This window comes from Orycteropus afer, unplaced genomic scaffold, assembly GCF_000298275.1.
Source record: "Orycteropus afer afer isolate SDZICR_OR568_19922 unplaced genomic scaffold, OryAfe1.0 scaffold00007, whole genome shotgun sequence".
Taxonomy (NCBI): Eukaryota; Metazoa; Chordata; class Mammalia; order Tubulidentata; family Orycteropodidae; genus Orycteropus; species Orycteropus afer.
In genome coordinates, this window is record NW_006921594.1 from 25,538,190 (window position 1) to 25,561,870 (window position 23,681).

The 23,681-nt window shown below is 36.0% G+C and overlaps 1 protein-coding gene across 1 annotated transcript in view; it reads right to left on the bottom strand.

The window, feature by feature from the left end:
* The window catches only part of PCLO (piccolo presynaptic cytomatrix protein), a 529,144-nt gene that overhangs the window by 123,340 nt on the left and 382,123 nt on the right, over positions 1-23,681 (bottom strand). The window contains exon 10 of the mRNA XM_007944901.1: positions 21,962-22,087. Coding sequence (XP_007943092.1) covers positions 21,962-22,087 — 126 coding nt within the window. The remainder of the gene's footprint in view (positions 1-21,961; positions 22,088-23,681) is intronic.

Consider the following 23,681-nt stretch of genomic DNA (forward strand, 5'->3'; position numbering starts at 1 on the left):
AAATTTTGGTCAATGACATGAGACAAAGTATATGTGAACTGCTGTATGAAAAGTGAATTTACTCTGTAAATCTTCACCGAAATCAAAATAAAATTTTTTAAAAATAAAATAAAAATACTATGGACTGCCAGAAGAATGCCCAAATCTATCTTTGAAAAAAGTTCAGCTGTAATGTTCCTTAGAAGCAAGAATGGCCAGACTCTGTCTCACCTACTTTGCTCATGTTGTCAGAAGGGACCAGTCTCTGGAAAAGGATGTCATGTCTAGTAAAGCAGAGAGGAAGCAAAAAAAAGGGGACAACCCTCAAAGAGATGGAATGACACAGTGGCTACAATGATTGGCTCAAGCATAGCAATAATTGTGAGCATAGCACAGGACCAGGCAGTGTTTTGTTGTATTATGCATGGGGTCACTATGAGTCTCAATTGATTTGAAGGCACCTAACAACAACAACAGGCACACTGATGCATGTAAGCTGGACTTATGAAAAATGTTTTGGTTGTTATAACTAACAACAGGATATTTTTATAGAAAATAATAAATTTCTGCTGAATGACTATACAAAAATCTTACAGACAGTTACTTTAGTGTCACATCTCTGACAATGTCACCCCAGTATGGTATGCACCCTCTTCACCTCTCTATGACATTGCTGTCAGCTGCTCCATGGGAGAAAGATGTGGCAGTCTGCTTCCCTAAAGACTATAGCTTTGGAAACGCTATCTCCTACAGGGTTGCTTTGAGCATGAATGGACTTGATGGCAGTGAGTTTTTACTGGATATATCATCAAAATTAAAAGAGTGAACTTCGGATGTATGTCTTTTATCATTGTAATGGAAAAATGGTACAAATAAAATAGAGAATTTGAAAACATCAAAAATCAATAAGTAATTGTATGTAATTATGACCAAACCAATTTTGGTTTGGTATACTCCTATACCTCCTTTCTGTTCACTAAGAAGATGTGCTTCAGTGACTAATAGACCAGGAAAGTTACCTAGACACTCATGATACATATATGTATATATCCATAGATTTTAATCAGAGCATAAGGCTTACCAGTCTACAAATATATAGGCAGTATGGGTCAAAAAATGTATTAGATTAATCAGTCATGACTTCTGAAATGATTTCTCCTGCTAAGGAGTAGGAACATCACAGAAGGAAATCGCAATCTGAGATTATAGAACTCCAGTGTGGCGAGTGTGTAGGGAGCATGGGCATAGAACGGGGATAGATGAAGATGAATTTGAACAGGTTAGAGTATTTTGAGAAAAGTCTTATAAGTCACATTGGACTTGGACATAATTAATTTGGTAATAATAAGACACAAGAGGAAAGAATTGCAATAATCATGTCACTTCAATGTACACATTCTGACCGCAGTTTAGAGAGAATGAATTACTTTCTTCTAAACGATCTCCTAACTTCAGCAGGTAAATTACGTTAGTCTTTTTCTTGTTTTCTCTGGATCTTGAACTCATCTCGTTATATTTTAATTTATTAATTTATGTACCTGTCACCATTGCTGCACTGTGAAATTCTATATCCATAGTATATAATATTTTCTGAATGAATGAATTCAGAGATAGACTGGAGGCTGGCAGACTGTTTAAGAAGATAGGAATTCAAAATGACAATTGAGTATAAATGTTTAAAGCATACATACTTCTCAGAAATACTGTCATGATGAAAATATGAGATTGCTGAGAATCAGTTGCTTAAATCATTAAATTTATTTTTTCATGGTTCATTATGCAAATTGTCTAAGATGTACACAATATTGAGGGAGGTTTTATTCTTTTATTCCCCCAAAATGCTTGAGATGATAATGACAGAAACATAATCTTCATAAATAGAGAAGTATTACAAATGATTCTCCTTTATAAACATTCTAAAGGGTGGCTCTTAGCTACATCTGGTTCTACTAAAATGTAACCACAAATAATAAGAATAAAAAAGATCTGAACTGCCACTTATGGAATCATGCAAATATTTAAGTGGCATGATTCCTATTAAAGTATACATATTTACTGTATTTACTGAAAACCAGATTTAAAACTTAGGTACCAAATATTCTGTACGTTATATTAGGTAGGGAAAGGAGTCTTTCTTCAATCTTGATACTATGGTCTTCTTCATATAGTCCAGCTTCTCAGTCTCTCTGAGTCTGAAAGCTCTGCTGAAATCTATTCAGCATCAGCAACGTACAAGCCTCCATTGACACATGATGTGTGGTGACTGTGCTTCAAGTACATTCTCATGGCTCAAGCTCACTCTCACTGCTCTTCAACAGGGAAAATGTCTTATACATACATACACACATATATATATAATATCAAAATATCAAGTATCAGGTCTAAAGGAGTACCTATTTTGTTTAATGCTGAAGATCCAGTGAGTTTCTGCAATTTGTCTAAGAACATGCCAGGATTTAATGGGAAAGACTAGTTCAGACACTGGGACATCTTACTCCTATACCTCCTTTCTGTTCACTAAGAAGATGTGCTTCAGTGACTAATAGACCAAGAAAGTTACCTAGACATTCATGCTACATATATGTATATATCCATAGATTTTAATCACAGCATAAGGCTTACCAGTTAATATAGTATGTATACAAACAAAAATTTAGCAGACATTTAACATCTTAATCAAAACTATAATTTTATGATTAGGAAAAGGTAATATATTTACATAAGAAATTGCTTAACTACTTCGGTCTATGTATCTGTCTATCTATCTATATCATATATATGCAGCCTTGATATTTAAAATGGTAGACCATCATAGCAGCTACCTCTGGCAGTTAAATGTTCCCCGACAGTAAGTCTGACTTTATAAAATTAATAGTCACTCATGAAAATAATTTTACTTATCTCTAACAAAATATAAAACAAAAATCACACCAGTTTGCAGGTGATGTTGTTGTTAGGTGCCGTCGGGTTGTCTCCAACTCATAGTGACCCTGTGCACAGCAGAACGAAACACTGCCTGGTCTTGGGACAGCTTCATGATCCTTGCTATACTTGATCCCATAGCTGTGGCCTCTGTGTCCATCCATCTCGTTAAGGGCCTTCCCCTTTCTTTGTTGACCCTTCATTTTACCAAGCATGATACCCTTCTCCAGGGAATGGTTCCTTCTGACAACATGACCAAAGTAGGTGAGATGAAGTCTGGCCATTCTCGCTTCCAAGGAAGATTCCTGTACTTCTTCCAGGACAGACTTGTTAGTCCTTTTAGCAGACCATGGTATGCTTAGCATTCTTCTCCAACACTACAACTCAAAAGCATCAACTCTTCTTCGGTCTTCCTTATTCATTGTCCAGCTCTCACATGCATAAGAGGTAACTGAAAATACCATGGCTTGGGTTAGGAGCACCTTAGTTTTTAAGGAGACATCTTTGCTCTTCAGCACTTCAGAGAGGTCTTTTGTGGCAGATTTGGCCAATGTAATACATCGTCCGATGTCTTGACTGCTGCTTCCACTGCTGTTGATTGTAGAACCAAGTAATATGAAATCCTTGACAACTTTATTTTTTTCTCCATTCACTGTGAAGCTGTTTATTGGACCATTTGTGAGGATTTTTGTTTTCTTTATATTCAGGTGTAAGTTTATAGGTAGGTAAACAGGAATATACCCAAGACTAAGGATAGATATGGCTGAAAATAGTCTTACATATGTACTTGTGCTACAAATAACAGAGGACAAGGTTGGAGTACCTTCTCAGACACAACTGAACACCTTGAAGGAAAAAATCACTGGACCTGCAGGCTTGGGACCATAGTCTCAGGGGACATCATGCTCAATTGGCACAACATAGCACAAAAAAATCTTGTTCTACATCCTACTTTGGTAAATAGCAATTGGGGTCTTAAAATCTTTTGAGCAGTCATCTAAGATGCAACTATTGAATTCCTCTTGTCTGGAGCAAAGAAGAGTGAAGAAAAGCAAAGCCATTTGGAAACAATTAGTCCAAAGATGTCAGACTATGAACACATCAGCATTCTTAACCCTGAGATCAGAAGAACTAGATGGTACCCAGCTACCAATGCCAACCACGTGAAAAAAGATCAAAATTGGAGATGCTGGATAGAGAGGAGGAAAATGTGGAACAAAATTCAAAAATACAAAAATGACCAGAATTACTTGTCAGATAGAGACTGGTGGAACCTCTGAGACTATGGGCCCAGGGTAAACTTCAGGCTTGGAAATGGACTTGCTTTTGTGGCGTGGCTCTCAGCCCAACAATAGAAAGACCTACAAGCAGATCACCTACCACAGGGAGATGCAGCCATCTACCCTATGGAGATGTACCCCTTAGATCAATCAGTCATGAGACATCAGAGGGGCAGCATTCACATAGAGGGAAAGCTGGACAGACAATAATACATAGATAAGAAGGGCACACGGAAGGGGTGGTCACAGGGAGGACAGGGGAAGAGAGTTTTTAATGGTTGGGGATTATAACTGGGGCCATGAAATCAAATGTGCATGAACTGTGGAGAGTAAAACAAATCTGCTTAGTAAATTTGCACCCAAATCACAATTAAAAAAAAAAAAAGATCACACCAGTGTACTGTGGCACTCTGGGGTGGCATTCTTTCCAATTCTAGAGATGATGTGTTAGGGGAAAACCTGGGCTGAAAATCAGCAGATTCAATATTGCTCTGATTCTACCCAGAACTAGTTGTGTGACTTTGGGTAAGTCACTGAAGTTATTATGAAGAGAATTAGCTTTCATATTGATTAAAAACAAAACAAAACAAAACAAAATCCAAATCTGCCCTAGGTGATTTATAAGGTTCTGTTAACTCTTCAAAATTCATGCTTCTATGATATTGACATTCTTGGACCATAATTGCAAAGATAATATAAATCTAGTGTAAGAGTAAACAAGTTGTCAAAACCAAACCAAACTTACTGCCATTGAATCGGATCCGACTCATAGCGACCCGTCCTTGGGTTTCTGAGGCAGTATCAGTATGGAAGTAGATTACCCAGTCTTTCTTCCTAGGAGTGGCTGGTGGGTTTGAACTGCCAGCCTTCTGGTTAGCAGTCAAATGTCTTAGGCAAAATGTCACCATGTAAAGTGATAATCAGCATTTATTAAAGAAGATATATTTTGAACGTTTTAATTTCAGGGAATAAGTTGTGTTTTCTTCAATTTAATAAACTGATAATTAGAAATAAATCATATAATTTAGAGGCAAAATGGCATCAAAAACTGTGGTAGGATTAATGCATATTCTCTGATTGTGTTGAACACTTTTAGATGTAAAACTTGATAAGAATGTGAGCATTTGCACTGCTTTTGATAGTTGAGTCAATTTGATTGGCCAATTTGGTCCCGGTTGTTAAATGCAGTCTCCTTGTTAGGAAAAAAAAAAAAAAAATCAAACTCACTGGCGTAGAGTCAGATCTGAATCAACCCCTCCTTCGGTTTCTGAGGCAGTACTTCTAAGGAAGTAGATTGCCCAATCTTCCTTCCGAAGAGTGGCTGGTGAGTTTGAACTGCCAGCCTTCTGTTAGCAGTCAAATGCCTTGGGCACTACACCACCAGAGTAGTTAAAAAAACTACAGGGCTAAGTTAACATTGTAGTCCCCTTCAAATAGTTACCTCATGAGCCAGAAATGCTAAATGCATCCTTGAATATTATTATGAATACTTCATACTAGTAAAGATTTTAGTATAGAAAATAGTAATAATTAAATTCTGTATTAATATCTTTTACTGAAGATTAGAATGAATACATTTTTAAAATTTTAGTAGAAACTAGAAAAAAATTAGCATAAGTTATTTCTCAGAGGTCATCAAACTCTTCTAGATGGAGAACATACAGTGCCCCAAAGTAGGCTAGACTGAAAAACACAAAACCAGCATTAACTCCAAACCAAAACTAAACTCACTGTTATCAATAGATTCCAACTCATGACTACTCCTATTGGGTTTCTAAGCTTGTGAGCAGATTGCCTCATCTTTCTTCCATGGAATGGCTGGTAGGTTCAAATACCTCCTTTTTGGTAAGCAGCCAACTGCCTTAACCACTACACTACAGCACTACAGCACTACACTACACTACACTACAGCTCCTTCCAATAACTAGTCACAGAAATATGTTTTCCCTCTTCTCTGGGAAAGAGAAACATTTATATTAAATTGAGTTATATCACTAGTCTGAGTCTGAGACAAGTATTTATAAGGTTTTACAAATATTTGCAAAACAAGCCTAATACGGCAAAAAGACAACCTGAGTTATATAAACCCTAGAATTATAAACATTTCAATGAATCAACTGTTTATGAAAGATTTTATAACATCCTATTGAAATCAAGCTTTTCTCTTGTCCTTTCTTTACAACTGTTGGATATGTAAAATCATGTTCCATTTTCATTATTCTCTCAGCGAGTTAGAGTTACAACACAACATGCATGGTTAGTCTTCTGCTTTAAAGTTATCAATGTATCTTCAAATATAGCAGCTATATTCATCTTCACCGTAACCTTAGAGATAAGTCCTTAACTGTCTTATTTGTACAGACGAGCTAAAAGGAGACTCTGAGAGCATAACTAATTTCCCTAAAGTCATGAAAATGGCATTGATCAGAGTCTTCTGACTCCAAGTTTGCTGCCTTTTCGACCAGGAGTACTATACCAAAAGGAAAAAAATACCTACTGCCATCAAGTTGATTCCAACTCATAGCTACCCCATTTGGTTTCTGAGGCAGTAAATCTTTATGGAAGTAGATTGCCCAGTCTTCCTTTGGTGGAGTGGTTGATGGGTTTGAACCACCAACCTTCTGGTTAGCAGTCTAATGCCTTAGGTACTGTGCCACCAGAGCTCCTTCAGGAATACTATATGTCCCTGTATTTAGATAGTTTTGGTGGTGTAGTGCCTAAGGCATTTGACTGCTAACCAGAAGGCTGGTGGTCCAAACTCTCAGCCACTCCACGGAAGGAAGACTGGGCAATCTACTTCCATATTTACTGCCTTGAAAACTCAAAGGGGTCGTTATGAGTTAGAATTGACTCAATGGCAGTGAGTTTGGTTTTTGGTTCGTTTGTCTTTAGATAGAGTTCACACCTGAGTATAGTCAACGATTTAAACAGGTATAGATATGGGGGTGGAGGGGTCGCTATGAGGTGGGGCCGACTCAATGGCAAATAACAACAACAACAACAACAGATATGGGGGTGGGGGTGGACAAAGAATTCAAACTTAATATAGCAAATATTTATCTGACCATAAAGATCTCCAATGATGAAATTCAGGATGGTCTTTTCACCACTTATAATGTGCCAAACATTGAATTATATGTTTTTGGTATGTCATTTCTCATTCTGACAACAATTTTCCAAAGACTATTATTATTCCAATTTTCCAAATGAGAAAACCCAGGTATAAAAGTCACACAACTTATCCACACAACTATGCCAGAATTCAACTTAAGTCTTGTTCTGCCTGACTCTAGCGGATGTTATCTATATTCTTAGAGATGCTGAAGCATTAAGATTTGGATTGGATATTAAAGAGAGGAATCAGCATCCTTGCTTCCAAATATTCATTTCAAATTCACAAAAAGATGCAGACTATTCCATCATATGTTGATTAGACAAATCCAAATATTTAAGGACGGAAACAAATCACGTTCATCAAGAAGCAGTATCACTTGACCATGCATAAACATTATCAAGGTATATTTAATTGATAAAAGCAATGCAATTAGGGTTTGTGGTACTATACTATAAAAAACATGACTATTACTTAAATAGTATTCTTGATGTTCCTATCAGAAATATTATAACTTAAACACAACTTGTCCTCTGAAGAGTTTCAAAAACAAAAAACAAAAAACAAAAAACAAAAAAAAAAGAGAGAGAAAGGAGAAATGCCTGGAAATGTTGCTAATTACTAACATTCTGGTAATTATAGCCTTTTAGTACAGATAGGGAGCTCTGGTGGCACAGTGCCTAAGGCATTTGACTGCTAACCAGAAGGCTGGTGGGTTTGAACCTTGGAAGGAAGATTGGGCAATCTACTTCCGTAGTGATACCGGCTCAGAAACCCAAGGAGGGGTCACTATGGGTCGGATCCGAGTCTATGGCAGTGCGTTTAGTACAGATAAGGAGCCCTGGTAGAACAGTGGTTAAGTCCTCAGCTGCTAACTGAAAGGTGGATGGTTCAAACCCACCAGTGACTTGCAGAAGAAAGATGTTGCAGTCTGCTTCCTGAAAGATTTACAGCTTTGGAAACCCCACAGGCAGTTCTACTCTGTCCTATAGGGTCACTGTAAGTTGGAATGGACTTAACGGCAATGCTTTTCTTATTAGTCTAGATGCTAACAACTTGTATTTTTGTTCACAGATGCTAGTTTCCTAAACACTTATTAGAAAATGTTTGTGTCAACCTGAAATATGATCTTGGGTCATGTGTACCTAATACACCAGCTTTGGGAATTTTGAGAAAACTCATGACCAATCCGTACCTGGTAATCCCCCTGGAACAAGAACAAGGAAGCTCACTCATCTGTGTGGTATGTTTCTTGATCTCCAACCTTGATCACTGCCATGTCATCTGTAACATATGTCAAAAAAGCATAAGCAGAAATAGAGACTTTCTTGCCTAGGAACATTCTCCCTGATTCTACATAGGAATGTGTCCTCTAACGGCACTTCTCGCACTTTTGGAATTTGCTCTTCCACCACAGACTTCTTCATGACAGGGAATTCCGAGGCCAACTTCTAAAATCAAAACCACCACTACAAAAACAGGCAACCTCACTTTCATTCAAGTCACTGATTCTCAGCAGTAAATACAACAGCACTTTTTTTTTTTGTCAGAAACCATCCGACAGTTCATCTTTGAGAAGAAGAGCTAGCTAGCTGAGCCAGTATCACCCACCCTGTAACAAATGGGAACTGAGAATTTAAGAATACTCATGAATTAGAATGCATGACACAGGTACATTTGCTAAATAGCCTAAAATATACAGAGGAACAATTATTTTTCCCCCCCTTTATAGGGCTTATGGTCTGGGAGATGCTATGCTTCCATATAGCTGTGGATAAATCCACAAGGTAACATTGGATATACTCAGTTTTCACTTTTTCCTCTCTTATTCTATGTTCTCACTAATTTATAAAAGGTCCTGGAAGCTACAGTTAGATCTTAACACTATACCCCTTCCTTATTTTCAAATCGCTTTTTTTTCACAAACTTAATTATGAGTTATAATAATATAAACACAAGTTATTTCTAAATATTTTACTGATAGGGCAACCTAAAAATCTAAACAAACACTTATTTTTGGTTCATTGGATAAAAGATGTTTAGTTAGATGGATATATTTTCATCTTATGAATATTGCCCAAAATTTTTAAGTATAATGCATATGGTAGTTAAGGTTATGTATCAACTTGGTTGGGCCTGGTTTTGAGTGGCTCAGCAGTTGGATGTACTTATTCCCCATGATGAGACTGGTAATCAACTCCATGGTGGAATCTACTGGAGCAGCTCAACACATACCTTAGGGATGTGGTCTGCTTCCAGTATATAGGAGCCATTTTTTTTTTTAATTTTATTTTGATTTGGGTGAAGATTTACAGAGTAAATTCACTTTTCATACAGCAGTTATAAGGAGAAATTTTTAGAAAGGTTGCTGCAGCTTTTTGGCACAGTCGGAGCCTGCCTGTAGCCAAGTCTTCATTTAGCAGCCTGCCATGATTCCTGCTGATCTTGGCACTGTCTCTGGACTTGAACTAGTGGCCTGCTGTGTTGTTTGGTAATATTTGAACTGTGCCTTTTTATTTGTCTACCTTGGGCATATTAACCTCAGCAGCCAGCAGCTGTCTGAGTTAAGAGATGCCTCCAGCTCCAGTAGGCCAGAAGCAAGAGGCAGAGCTAAAGCCCAAGGCTGAGTGGCTTTCACACAACCCCTAAAGCTTGGCACTTTGATCTCAGACTTCTATCCTCCAAAACTGTAAGAGAATTAACTTTTGTCTGTTAAAACCACATATTTGTGGTATTTTCTGTTAGAGGAGCACTAGAAGTAACTGACTGGAAGAGATCCATATTTGTACCCATTCCAAAGAAAGGTCATCCCACAGCATGTGGAAATTATGAAACAATATCATTAATATCACATGCAAGTAAGATCTTACTGAAAATAATTCAAAAACGGTTGCAGCAGTATATTGACAGAGAACTTCCAGAGGAGCAACATGGATTCAGAAGAGGATGAGGAACAAGGGATATCATAGCTGCTATCAGATGGATCTTGGCTCAAGGCAAAGAATACCAGAAAGATATTTACTTGTGCTTTATTGACTATGCAAAGGCATTTGATTGTGTGGATCATGACAAATTATGGATAACATTGAGAAGAATGGGAATTCCCGAACACTTGATTGTACTCATGACGAACCTGTACCTTGACCAGGAGGCTGTCGTTCAAACAGAACAAGGGGATGCTGTATGGTTTAAAATCAGGAAGGGAGTGCATCAGGGTTGTATCCTTTCCCCATACTTGTTCAATCTATATGCTGAGCAAATAATATGAGAAGCTGGACTACATGAAGAAAAATGTGGCATCAGGATTGGAGGAAGAACCATTAACAACCTGAGATACGTTGATGATACAACTTTGCTTGCTGAAAGTGAGGATGACTTGAGGCACTTACTGTTGAAGATTGAGAACACAGTCTGCAGTATGGATTACATCTCAATATAAAGAAGACAAAAATCCTCACAACTCGACCAATAAGCAGCATCAAGATAAATGAAGAAAAGATTGAGGTTGTCAAAGAATTCACGTTGCTTGGCTCTACAATCGAGGCCATTGGAAGCAGCAGTCAGGACATTAGACTAGGTAGGTCAGCTGCGAAGGAACTGTTTCAAGTGCTGAGGAGCAAGGATATCTCCTTGAGGACTAAGGTGAGCCTGACACAAGCCATGATATTTCCAATAGCTTCAGATGCATGTAAGGGCTGGACAATGAATAAGGAAGACAGTAGAACAGTTGATGCTGGTGAAGAATGCTGAAGGTACCATGGACTGCCATGGACTGCCAAAAGAACTAACAGATCTGTCCTGGAGGAAGTGCAGCCAACATGCTCCTTGGAAGCAAGGATGGCCAGACTTCATCTCATCTACTTTGGTCATGTTGTCAGAGGGGACCATTCCCTGGAGAAGGATGTCATGCTTGGTAAGGTGGAGGGTCGATAAAATAGGGGAAGGCCTTCGATGAGATGGATTGACATGGTGGCTGCAACAACGGGCTCAAATATAGCAAGGATCATGGAGCTGGTGTAGGATTGGGTAGTGTTTCGCTCTGCTGTGCATGGGGTCGCTATGAGTCGGAAGCGACTCAACAGCAACTAACAACAACAACAACAGAAGTAACCAAAACAATGCACTTCATGATTATGATGTTGTGATACACAATAACAGGAAAAAATAATTTGAAGAACAAGTTAAAAAAATCCAGTAAGTAAATAAATCTTAGAAAGAATTAAATGCACAAACGGGATTAGATTTGGCTTACTATATTTTGTAAATTTTTTAAAAAATTTATATTTTCTACTATTTCATTCAGATATAATATTGCTAATAAGCTTAACAATTGATATGAATTAGTTTTGTCTTAATGTCCTTTCTTTACTGTACTGTACCCTGATAAATTAATCTATCCTTCAACGTAATCATTATCAAATCTCAAGAGTTCTTATGAAAATTAACAAGGTGATTGTAGAGCTTATATGCAAGATCAATGGGTCAAGAATCGTCCCAAGTTGATTATGAAGAACAGTATTATGGGTGGATTCACCTACCATGTTAGGATCTAATATTTAAATATAAAGATATCATAATTAAAGCTGTGATATTTGTATAGGAATAGATAGATATATTAATAGTATAGAAAGTAGAGCTTAGAAAAACATACAAATGTATACAAATGTGATATGAGAGATGGGACATAGTAGATTAGTGGGAATAATAAAAGATTATGCAATAAATTGTGCACAGCAGTTTATTACCAATATTGAGGGGGAAAAATATATTTAAGACCAAGGGTACATTAAAAAGAAACAAACTTAATTTTATGTATAAAGACCTCATATGAAAAGTAAGATTTTATCATTTTCAAAAGAAAATACAGAATAGCAATTTTAAAACTTCAGGACAAGAAGGATTTCTTAAACAACACACAACCTTTACAAAACATAATGGAAGCAAAATGACAAATTTGACTATATTGAAATTTTAATTTCTAAATAAAAAAAAGAGGCTAAAAGATTAGGCAACTCACAAATGAGAAAACTCCATGAGCTTACAAGAATAATAAAATATGATCATTCTCAACATAAACCAGGGGAAGGAAAATAAAAACAATAATGGGATAACTTTGAACACTGATTTACTATTGATGAATGTAAAAATAGTGTAAACTTTGGAGATCAATTCAGAAAAATCAACTATAGTCCTTTCCTCATGACCCAGGAATTTAACTAGTATTGCAGAAGAAACTCTTGTATATGTCAGAAAAAAACTGTTAGTAACCTAAATATCCAAGAGAATGTTGAACTTAAATTATACTCAAGGCATATAATAATAGAAATCTGCACAGTGGTTAAAATAGTGTGCCATTTTGGATAAATTTCAAAAACATCATGTGACCAAGAAAAAAAGTGGCAAAAAAGACATATTCACTGGATATTACTTACATAAAAATTCAGAAAAAAGGCATTACATAGTTAAAAATACACTACACTGAAGAAAAGCAAGGGAAAGTGTAACCCAAAATAAGTCTGGTGGTTTATTCTAGGCCAATAAGAAAGGATTCAAAGAGGACAGGGGATTTCAGGAAGCTTTATCATATTAATGAACACTTCCTTTAAAAGGAGTTCTGGTAGAGTAGTGGTTAAGGGATTTGGCTGCTAACCCACAGACTGACAGTTCAAACCCACCAACTACTTCATGGGAAAAAGATGAGGCAGTCTGCTTTGAACAGATTCACAGCCTTGGAAACCCTATGGGGCAGTTCTACTCTGTTCTATAGGGTCACGGTTAGCTGGAATTAACATGATGGCAGTGGCTGGGTGGGTGGTACTTCTTTAAAAAATATTAAACAAATATGACAAAATGTTATGACATAAGAAAACAGTATGGCAGGTTCATGGCTGTTTGTCATATTACTGTATCTCTTTTTTTTTTACACTATAATATTTGTAATGAAATTTAAGAATATTCAAGTATTAATTAATCAGGTCAGTGCCTAATTAAATGACAATTGCATAAATCAAACTATGAATGCTACAATGTTCCCTTTCACCTACTTCCAGCAGAGATGATATCACTGAAGACATAAAAGGGTGAGCTGGGTTTTGGAAGTGGGTAGGATGTTAACAAGCATAGTGGAGAAAGTAGGAGGACACTATGTAAATCTTGTTAGGCAAATTTCTTGACCAAGAATGGGGTAGTAGGGTTTCATCGTAAGGGAAATTATACTCATATTAACCGAATTAATAAATACCAAACCCTAACTTTGGTAGTTAATCTATACTGGAGAAATTTAACCATTGTTTCAGTAAAAATTTAGATTGGGAAGCAAAACACCTGCAAATGAATCAGAAACAGGTATGTGAGGCAGCAAACACTTCTACATAGTACTTGCTATCTTGAGTTGACATTCTGACTTCTAATTTAAAAATCCTCTGCTTTGTACCCTTCACTCTCTCTCAACCACTGAGGAAATGTAATGTTTTGAAGATACTAGAAAAATCTTCTTCTCACACTCATCCACTGCACAGAAATATGTTCCTGCATTTTCCAGATTCTATGGGCTGTCTATATCAGTAATAATCAGCAACAAGAATAATCTCCCCTGAAAGATTAAAATTTACAGCAAAGAAACACTTAAGGGGAAAAAAAAAAAAAAGCCTATAGCATAAAGTTGTGAGATTGTGTGCCCAAAGGAAGTAGTTTCCATTTTTTTTTCTGCAAAATTAATTGAGATCTACATTACCATATTTTGATGCTGTCTTAAATGTATATGATTCTTTAAAAATAGTAGAATGTGACTACACGTGCCATTGCATTTCTTTCATAACCCTGTGGGAAATGACATGTTAATAAGTACCTAAATTTAGTAATTCAAATGGATTCTTTATCATTCATTCTATGTATATTGCTCAAACCCTTGTTTTATTAGGCACTGTGTGGAGCACTGAGTATGAAGGAAAAAAAAAAAAAACCTCACAGCTAGAAAGAGCTATCTAAAGGTAGTTCCCGACTTATGACATATCTGAGTCAAGCCAAACCACACTTACGACCACCCTTTTTTTGAACATCATGTCTATAGTAATATGTACTGCATACAACATTGCAGTGTGTAATTTGCTCATGTTATCATTCTCATGTTAATCCTCAAAGACAAATAATCAGATTGATAATGATACTGATAATAAAACGCAATAAGAAAAATGAGGTATTTGACTCAAGTCAGAACTGACTTTCAATGGAGTCTTCAGAATATAATTGTGCTGTAAATAAGAGACTACCTGTAACTTATAAAACAATGCATTAAGGGACACAAAAGAGATATACAAAATGGTATGGAACACAGAAAAGAAATGGACCTGGTCTTAGCAGGTTAACAAAATTATTTGGTAAAGGCTGTGTGGATAAGTGGGAATTATCAATGATCTGGTTATATGATTGGGAAAGAAATCAATTATTACTGATCTGGTTATATGATTGGGTAAGGAATAAATTATCAATGATCTGGTTATATGATTGATGAAGGAATCAAAAAATGATAATGTAGGAAAAACACAATAACTAATGAGAATAATTTAGAAAATCAATGTCATTTATAATTTAAATCTTGATTGCTCCTGAAATTATCTCATAATTGTAGAACAGAGGGTATCTTTTATCTTAAATTAAAATTACATTTTCATTGAAATATCCATTTTACATTTATAGAAAATTTTCAAAGAGAAATTATAGGGATCAATTTGTATGGTAAAAATGAAGGCAATCCCAGATAGCTTATTTCCTCTGCAGTTTGCCACATGTATTCCATTTAGACAGACCAATTCAGATTCTTGAATTAGATATTAAATATGTTAAAATAGGGACAGTAATATTTTGAGCAAAATGAAAAAACATAACATTATAATACCACTACAGAGCATTTTATTTACATTTTCTCATTTTATGCTCATAAAATAGCTACAAGGCAGCCTACAAAAAGTGGGTGACTAGCACTTGAGCACTAAATGTCAGAGTCTGCTTTGTGGTGGACAAGTCTAGTGTCCTCTCCACATATCATAAAGGCAATAACACATAATTCATGCTTAGTGGCATTTACTACCTTGAAGAAAGATGGGATGGACACTAGTAGTGAAGTTTGAACTTCAACCTGGTAACCGAACATACTGATCAATCAACAGGTATTCTAATGCTCAAAAGCTGAGTGCTATTTTGAAAGTACTTATTTATCTAACTAATATTAAATAATAATAATAAAAAGTATCAAGTAAATATTATTAGTGACTGATGTGATTATTACTAATAATATATACTGGGTATTAGTGACTGATGTGACCATTGGGAGCTCTGGTGGCGTAGTGCCTAAGGCATTTGACTACTAACCAGAAGGCTGGTGGTTAAAACTCACCAGCCACTCCTTGGAAGGAAGGTTGGGCAATCTAGTTCCATAGAGATACTGCCTCAGAAACCCAAGAAGGGTCACTATGAGTTGGGACCAACTCGAGGGCAGTGAGTTTGTTTCTTTATGTGTGTGTGATTATTAGTTAGTAAAAGATTTTTATTCAATCTTATTTTAAAAAAGACTTTCTGTACAAGGTTGCCTATCTTGTTAAATAATGTACGATGATGCTGTGTTCCCAAATTCTGAGAATTAGCAATAATTATTATTGCAGAATCATTAGGCTAGTCTAAAAAAATTACTTTTAAAACACTCAATTTTAGATTGCATGACATCTCTTTAAAAACAATAAAAAATAGCTAAAGAAAGTTCCATTAAGCAAAATTTCCTAAATTAATCTTTTAGTTTTATAACAACCTACAATAATTATCAGAAAGAACTCAGGCAATTTGGTACTTGAGAGAATGCAAACTTACAAAATCTTGAAGGTTATTTCCCAGTAACATTTAGCAAACATTCTTGAACAACTACTGGACAGAGAATGATCTTTTACTACCTATTATTTTCCCTTTTATTTGCATAAGATTAGCCTTTGTTTCACTGGAAAATGAAGACAAAAGACTGGGGAATTAAACTGAAAATCTAATTATGCTTCTAAAGTGCTGTCTCTTGATATTTGCTTTAGGATTACAACTTAAAAATTTTAGACTAAGAGCTTCAAGGCTGTGAAATGCTCACCAAAGCTGGGGTTTAAAATAGTGCATTATCTTTTTTCTCATGTATGTCTTTGGCATTGATATTTCTCTTGAGTTGATTTGAACATCTGAAAGTACACTAGAATATGATATGGACTTTGAAAATGTGTTTAAAATTTGCTAGTTCAACTTTAAATCTTTATTCTTAAAAAATGAGTACAAACCTTATTTATTTTACAATACAAATATCAAATTCAGTATAATCAGCACCTTAACTAATGGTCTCAAAAAATTAGATACTTCTCTTTTCTTTAGACTAATGTATTTGATGAAACTTTCACAATATCATTAATATTTTAGGAACTTTTGGACTCACAAACTGCTTATACATTAAAAATAAAACCAAAACCAAACCATACATTAAAAATAGCACTCTTTATATATCCTTGGGAGCTCTGGTGGTGTAGTGCCTAAAGCATTTAACTGCTAGCCAGAAGGTTTGTGGTTCAAATGCACCAGCCACTCCTTGGAAGGAAGGTTGGGCAATCTACTTCCCTAGTGATACTGCCTCGGAAACACAAGGAGGAGTCACTATGAGTCAGATCTGACTCGATGGCAGTGGGTTTGGTTTTTGGTTTATATATCCTCAGATCAATACCCTAACCATATCCAAATGGGAAGTCTAGAATATAATTGTCAATAACTCATGACAGTCACAGCCTTTATGGGTTATTTTTAGTTTTCAATCTGATAAAGCCCAACTCAAGTGAGAATAGTGGGGACAAGGGTGGAAGTTTTAAAACTCACAAGAGTTAATTGTTTTCAAATAACAACTTTCTGTAGAGAACTAAAAAATATGGAACTCTAGAAATATTATTAAAATTTGTATCTCCTTCTTAGTTTTTAAAACCCCTTCTATAACAATCATTGTACTTAATTTAAAAAAAATTATCTTTAGAAGTATATATCTATTCCATGTGAGTTTTCTTCATAATACAAAAAAAAATGGTATATAGTTATATTAACTCTACTACATTATGAAATATGTCATCTTAACTTTTGCATTGCATCTTGAAAAGATGAAACATATTAGCTATATGTAAAGAAACAGTAAATATAAAATACACTTAAGATTTCTATGTATTTTCAATTTTAATGATCTAAATTTAAAAATACATACAAAGAAAACGACAGGATGACCTCTGTCTTAGCTCTCTAGTCCTGCTATAACAGAAATACCACAAATGGATGACTTTAACAAATAGAAATTTACTTTCTCACAATTTAGAAGGCTAGAATCTAAATTTAGGGTGCTGGGATGGCGTAGTGCCTAAAGCATTTGACTGCCAATCAGAAGGCTGGAGGTTCAAACTCACCAGCCACTCCTTGGAAGGAAGGCTGGATATCTACTTCCATAGAGATACCCCCTTGGAAACCCAAGGAGGGGTCGCTATGAGTCGCAATCAACGCAAAGACAGTGAGTTTGGTTTGGTTGTTTTTGCTCTAGGGGAAGGCTTTCATTCTCTGTCACCTCTGGAGGAAGTTCCTCTCTTTGAGTTTCTGCTCCTGAGTGCTATTCATGGGGCTTGGCATCTCTCTTCCCCTATATCTGCTTCCTTATTTAATCTCTTTTTATATTTCAAAACAGCTTGACTCAAGATACACCCTACACTAATCCTGCCTCATTACCATAACAAAGACAACACATTCCCAAATGGGATTTTAACCACAGATATAGATGTTACTCATTGCCGCAGAGTTGGATCCCACTCATAGCGACCCCTCCATGGGTTTCTGAGGCAGTATCACTGCGGAAGTAGATTGCTCAACCTTCCTTCCTAGGAGTGGCTGGTGGGTTTGAACCGACAGCCTTCTGGTTAGCAGTCAAGTGCCTTAGGCACTATGCCACCATATATTGGAGGCATGATTCAATCCATAACAACTTCCCCCACATACTCATTGAAGCTTCACTATTATCAACATTCTTACATGTATGTTTCTAAATACAAATTTCAAACCATATAGAATTTATAAGGCAGGAAGAGTGCAGATAGAAATTTTTCATTCATCACGGTGGATGTATTCTCTACCTGAGAATAATCTCCAGCTACAAAGTGAACAAGTGAGAAGGGATAGAAACAATGAATAATTTTAAGTTGATATATTTGTAGAATAAAAAGCTAGAAGGACATCTGAAAGTACTCTTACTCTACCCAAATCAACAATTAGACTTTATCTCACTGTGTGTGGTAAAAGTGTTAAAAAATGTCAGACCTACAATTCACTTATTGGAGAAATGAATAAATTTAGGAAGAGCCAGTCAAAATGTTTCTAAATAGAAGCTTTCCAGTTTGGAGTGGGAAAATGTGTAGTTCAAAAATTTTATAACCAACCACCTTGACATTCATGTTTTAAGTCAAATGAAACACATTTTGAAATCTATAAGGGCTTATTCTATATATTTCTTATATCCAGAAATACAGAAAAGCCACACTTGGATGAGATAAAATAAATTATGTCTGTACATTATGCATATGGAAAAATCCAAATACATTTGCATGTAAATCTGCAGATGATTATTCGCTAGGAATTAATTACAAACTATAGGGAATTAACCATTTTTATTGTATTGAATAAATAGATAAACTAAACCAATGATCATGAAATAACACACACATAAATTAAAAGAAAACAAATCCAGTGGTAAACAACTTAGAAACCGTGTATTATTATAGGCATGTTTCACATCAGGCACAAAGAGTAGTACTGTCTCTAGACCAATATTCTGCTTTGGAGTTTGATGATAATCTGCTAGGGGTTGAGGGTGATGGCCATAAGGATATTATGTATAAATTAAGCACATAACTATAGACCAAAAAATATATATATACAAAGTAACAGAAAATTTACTAGTCTAAATTTGATGAATGCTTATCTATATCTGTGTGGACCAATGGCCTTCTAATCAGTTCAATTTGGTACATAAAAGGAATGACTTTTATCACTCTAGCTTCTTGGCACAGAATATTGCCTTTCTGTGGTAAAGGTACTGGACCTTTATGGGTGAGAGAAAGAATATGTTTTATCAAACATCATATTATTCCCCAAAATATATAATGTTTCAAAATCAATATTTAAATATGGGCAGTAGAATATAACATCTTAAATCTAAAGGAAATATTACAAGTGCTTTTAATGAAGAACAAAGTTGTATGAGTAATAAAGCAAATGTAGAAATCATACATAACAATCACTGATGTGAGTTACGAAAGAACAGCAACACTAAACTCCCTGGAGAGGAGTCAGACTCATAGAAAGGCCTCGCTTGGCCCCTTGGCAAAACTTGGGGAGAATGAATAAATAAAATAATAAAATGAAATAATAAATCATATATATATATATATAGTTTTAAACGATTCCTCACTTAAATCAATTAGATAAACTGTAAAATTACTAATTTCAAAAAAAGATAAGCGTATTTCAGTGGTAATTTCTAAAATCATGTACACAATTTTAAGTTCACTGCAATTTTCTCTCTTGAACAGTTCATGAAATGATCTTGAATTACATTATTTTATTTAAATTTATGAACTTAGAAATGGCCACATAGGTTTCCAAGTAAAGTGTATAGTTTCACCAAAATATACTTCATTGCAATTCCCCTTAATCATCCTCATTAGTAACATCTGTCAATATACGGTATATATCTAAAGAAGGGTATAAAATTTTATTTATATAATTTTCAAGTTTCTTTGCCAAACAATACCAGATTAGTTAGTGTTGGATTTTTTATTTTAAAATAAAAATATATTCAGTTTCCTTTTGGAGCATACTATGTGAAAATGATCATCTCACTCCCATTCTTTAAAGTGTGTCTCATTTGTATATCCTAACTAGAATACACCACCAAAAGAGTAGCATTGGGCATGACAGTATTACAGCCAGGAAATTCTTACAGAACCAGTGTTTTGTTTATAACTGTTATTTCTTTATCTATACAGTCTTTTTCTTCATTTGACTATCTGGCTAGCTCTCTTAACTTCTCCTGTTTTATTAATGCATTGTTGTTGTTCTTATGTGCCGTCGAGTAAGCCCCGACTCATAGTGACTCCTCCTTGGGTTTCCGAGGTGGTATCACTATAGAAGTAGATTGCCCAACCTTCCTTCCGAGGAGTAGCTGGTGGGTTTGAACCACCAGCTATGCATCAGTATATTTTGAATAACAAACATGCTTTCAGGTATATATTAGTGATGTGCTAGTTAACCGGTATTCTAAAAACAACAAAGCAACTAAACAAAATAGACCTGATTTGTGGCATTTGCCCCTTTTCATGGTATAAATACTCCAACCATAGATGATTCAAATTATCACTGTGATATTACAGAATGTGGACTTGGGAAGAGATGCACACAGCATACCACAATGACCTGGAGATAGCTGGCTCCAGCAGACCTTGTGAGGAATAAATCCTGCCTCAACTTTGTGCTAAAAGTAGACAAGTAACATTTAGCACAGAGGCTGGCAAACTTTTTTTTCTGTAAAGGGCAAAAAGGTAAATACCTTAGGCATTTCTGACCAAACTATTTTGCAAACTCAACTCTGCCCTTGTTGTGGATAAGCAGCCATGTTCAAAAGCAAGTGCGGCTGTGTTTCAGTAAAACGGTTTTTATCCCTAGGGATCACCTTTCAGCCAAGCAACAGGCCTATAAAGTGAACAATAACACCCAAGAGGAATGTGCTTCTCAGAAAAATCAACCACCGGAGACCCTGCGGACAGCAGAAACAAGGCCTGGAGGGCAGGAAGGCGCAGGAAAGAAGGACTACTGGAGACAGGAACCCAGGAAGGAAGTGGGAAGAGTGCTGTTACAATGAAGGGACTGCCACTAATGTCACAAAACACAATGTGCATAAATTGTTGAACTGAAAACTAATTTACTCTATAAAAATCCACTCAAACCACAATAAAAATAATAAAAGTATTTTTTACATGAACACTTTGTGTCTGTGTTTGGCTTGTTTAGTTTACTGACTCTTGACCTTAACATGTACTGAATCATCTTCTCATATTTTTGTGGCTCTGATTTCAATATAGTTTTATTATCTATGAAACATTAATTACCAGGTAAGCAAAGTGTCCTTTTTTTAAATAAAATTGCACCAGTCAGAAAAATTCTTGAATAATTAGTCTTTTGTAAACAAGATAGTTCCATAGCTAACCAACTGCCAAAAAGGACAATGCAATTGATAATAAAATAAATATAGTAATGTATATATATTCTTTCATATTGTTGTTGTTGTTGTTGTTATGTGCCGTCGAGTCAAACCCGACTCATAGCGACCCCTCCTTGGGTTTCCGAGGCAGTATCACTACGGAAGTAGTATTGCCCAACCTTCCTTCCGAGGAGTGGCTGGTGGGTTTGAACCGCCAGCCGTCTGGTTAGCAGGCAAGTGTCTTAGCCACTATGCCCATAACCAACCTTAAGGAGAGAGATTTATCCTAGACAGTAAAGGAAAACATGCATATTAAATTAACATATATCTAATAAGAACACATTCATTTTAATTTATTTTGAAGTATCTTGTTCTTACCTTCCATAAGCTTCCCTGTCTGTTCTGCAATTCCACCAGGAAGAATCTTGGCAATGTAGGCCCCAATTTCTCCATTATGTCCAGGAATTTCTTTACCACCCACAATTCTAATTCCTAATCCATTTCCTGTATTAAAAAATGCAAATTATTAGTAATAATTAACAAGGGACAATAGTTATCACAAGTTGGAAGGTGCATAAAAGAAGTTTCAGGTTGGGTTCTATTACCAGAAGGTAAATACAATATGGATCTTGAAGTGTACACCAATAAGAAAAATATTCTGATTTCAGTAATAATTGATTTGTGATAGGAATTCCTGAGATCTTGGTAGGCTCTACAAAGATTAAGCTAACATCAACAAATTAATTTTGAATTATATTCTCAGCCATATACTAAGGCCTTGTGAACTGTTGACCAGATACTTTGTGAAAATGTCTATGTTCCTTGTGGAAGAAACTCCAGAGCGTACAATTCACTTATAAAACACAGTAGCATTTTATCTTACAGAAAAACAGTATTGGCTAATGTAATTGAGGAGACACAATCCAAATATACAAATGATTACAATCAATAAAATATAAACACAATAATTATAAGTTATTTTTTTATTTTATAGCCTTAACTTACTAATAAAGTCCATGCATGAATAGGAAGGCACTTACTACAAAGAATAAGAAAATTATTCTGAAGTGATGAACAAGTTTGTCAACTGTTCCTTACTCCACCGAACAGGTTTACCTTTAATTAGCTAAATGGAATGCAGATTCAGAATGGCAAACCTAAATGAGATCAATACAAGGTACTGGCATTTAAGTTTGTGTACATATAGGTATATATATATATATGTGTGTGTGTGTGTGTGTGTGTGTGTATGTTGTTGTTGTTGTTGTTATGTGCCGTCGAGTCGGACCTGACTCATAGCGACCCCTCCTTGGGTTTCCGAGGCAGTATCACTATGGAAGTAGATTGCCCCATCTTCCTTCCGAGGAGTGGCTGGTGGGTTTGAACCGCCAGCCTTCTGGTTAGCAGTCAAGTGCCTTAGGCACTATGCTACCAGAGCTCCTTCTCTAGTGATTGGTCACTCCTAATAATAGCCCAAAAAATATGAGTCACAGTCTCACAATCCTTGTTTCTAAGCAACATTCTGGCTGTACTTGTTCTAAGACAGATTTGTTTGCTCTTCTGGCAGTCCATGTTTATATTCACTATGCTTCACCAACATGATAATTCAAAAGCATCAATTCTTCTTTGGACTACTATGGTAGTTAAGTTTGTATGTCAACTTGTCTGGGCTTGGTTGAATGGCTGGGCAACTGATGGTAGTTATTTCCCATGATGAGACGGGGCAATCAACTCCATGGTGGGATCTACCACATGCAGCTGAGTAGCTGCCTTTGGGGTGGAACCACCATAGCCCCCTAAGTTTTAAAGAGTTAGACCTTCATCAACTCAGTTCTGGAGTGTGGGGGTGATTGTTTATGTGAGCCAGTGGGATGGAGTCAGCTGCTGACCAAGAATGAAGGGGCAGGGCTGCCATGCCCAAGAGAGAGAGAGGAATGGGGCTTGCCAGGTCAAGGGGGTGAGGTCACCATTTAGAGGAACTAGGGGACTGGAGCCACCTAGTGAGAGAAATCTGTACAGATGCTACCCAGTGAAGCTCTGTACAGGTGCCAAGTTGACAAGGGGTAGAATTGTGGTAGTTAAATTTGTATGTCAACTT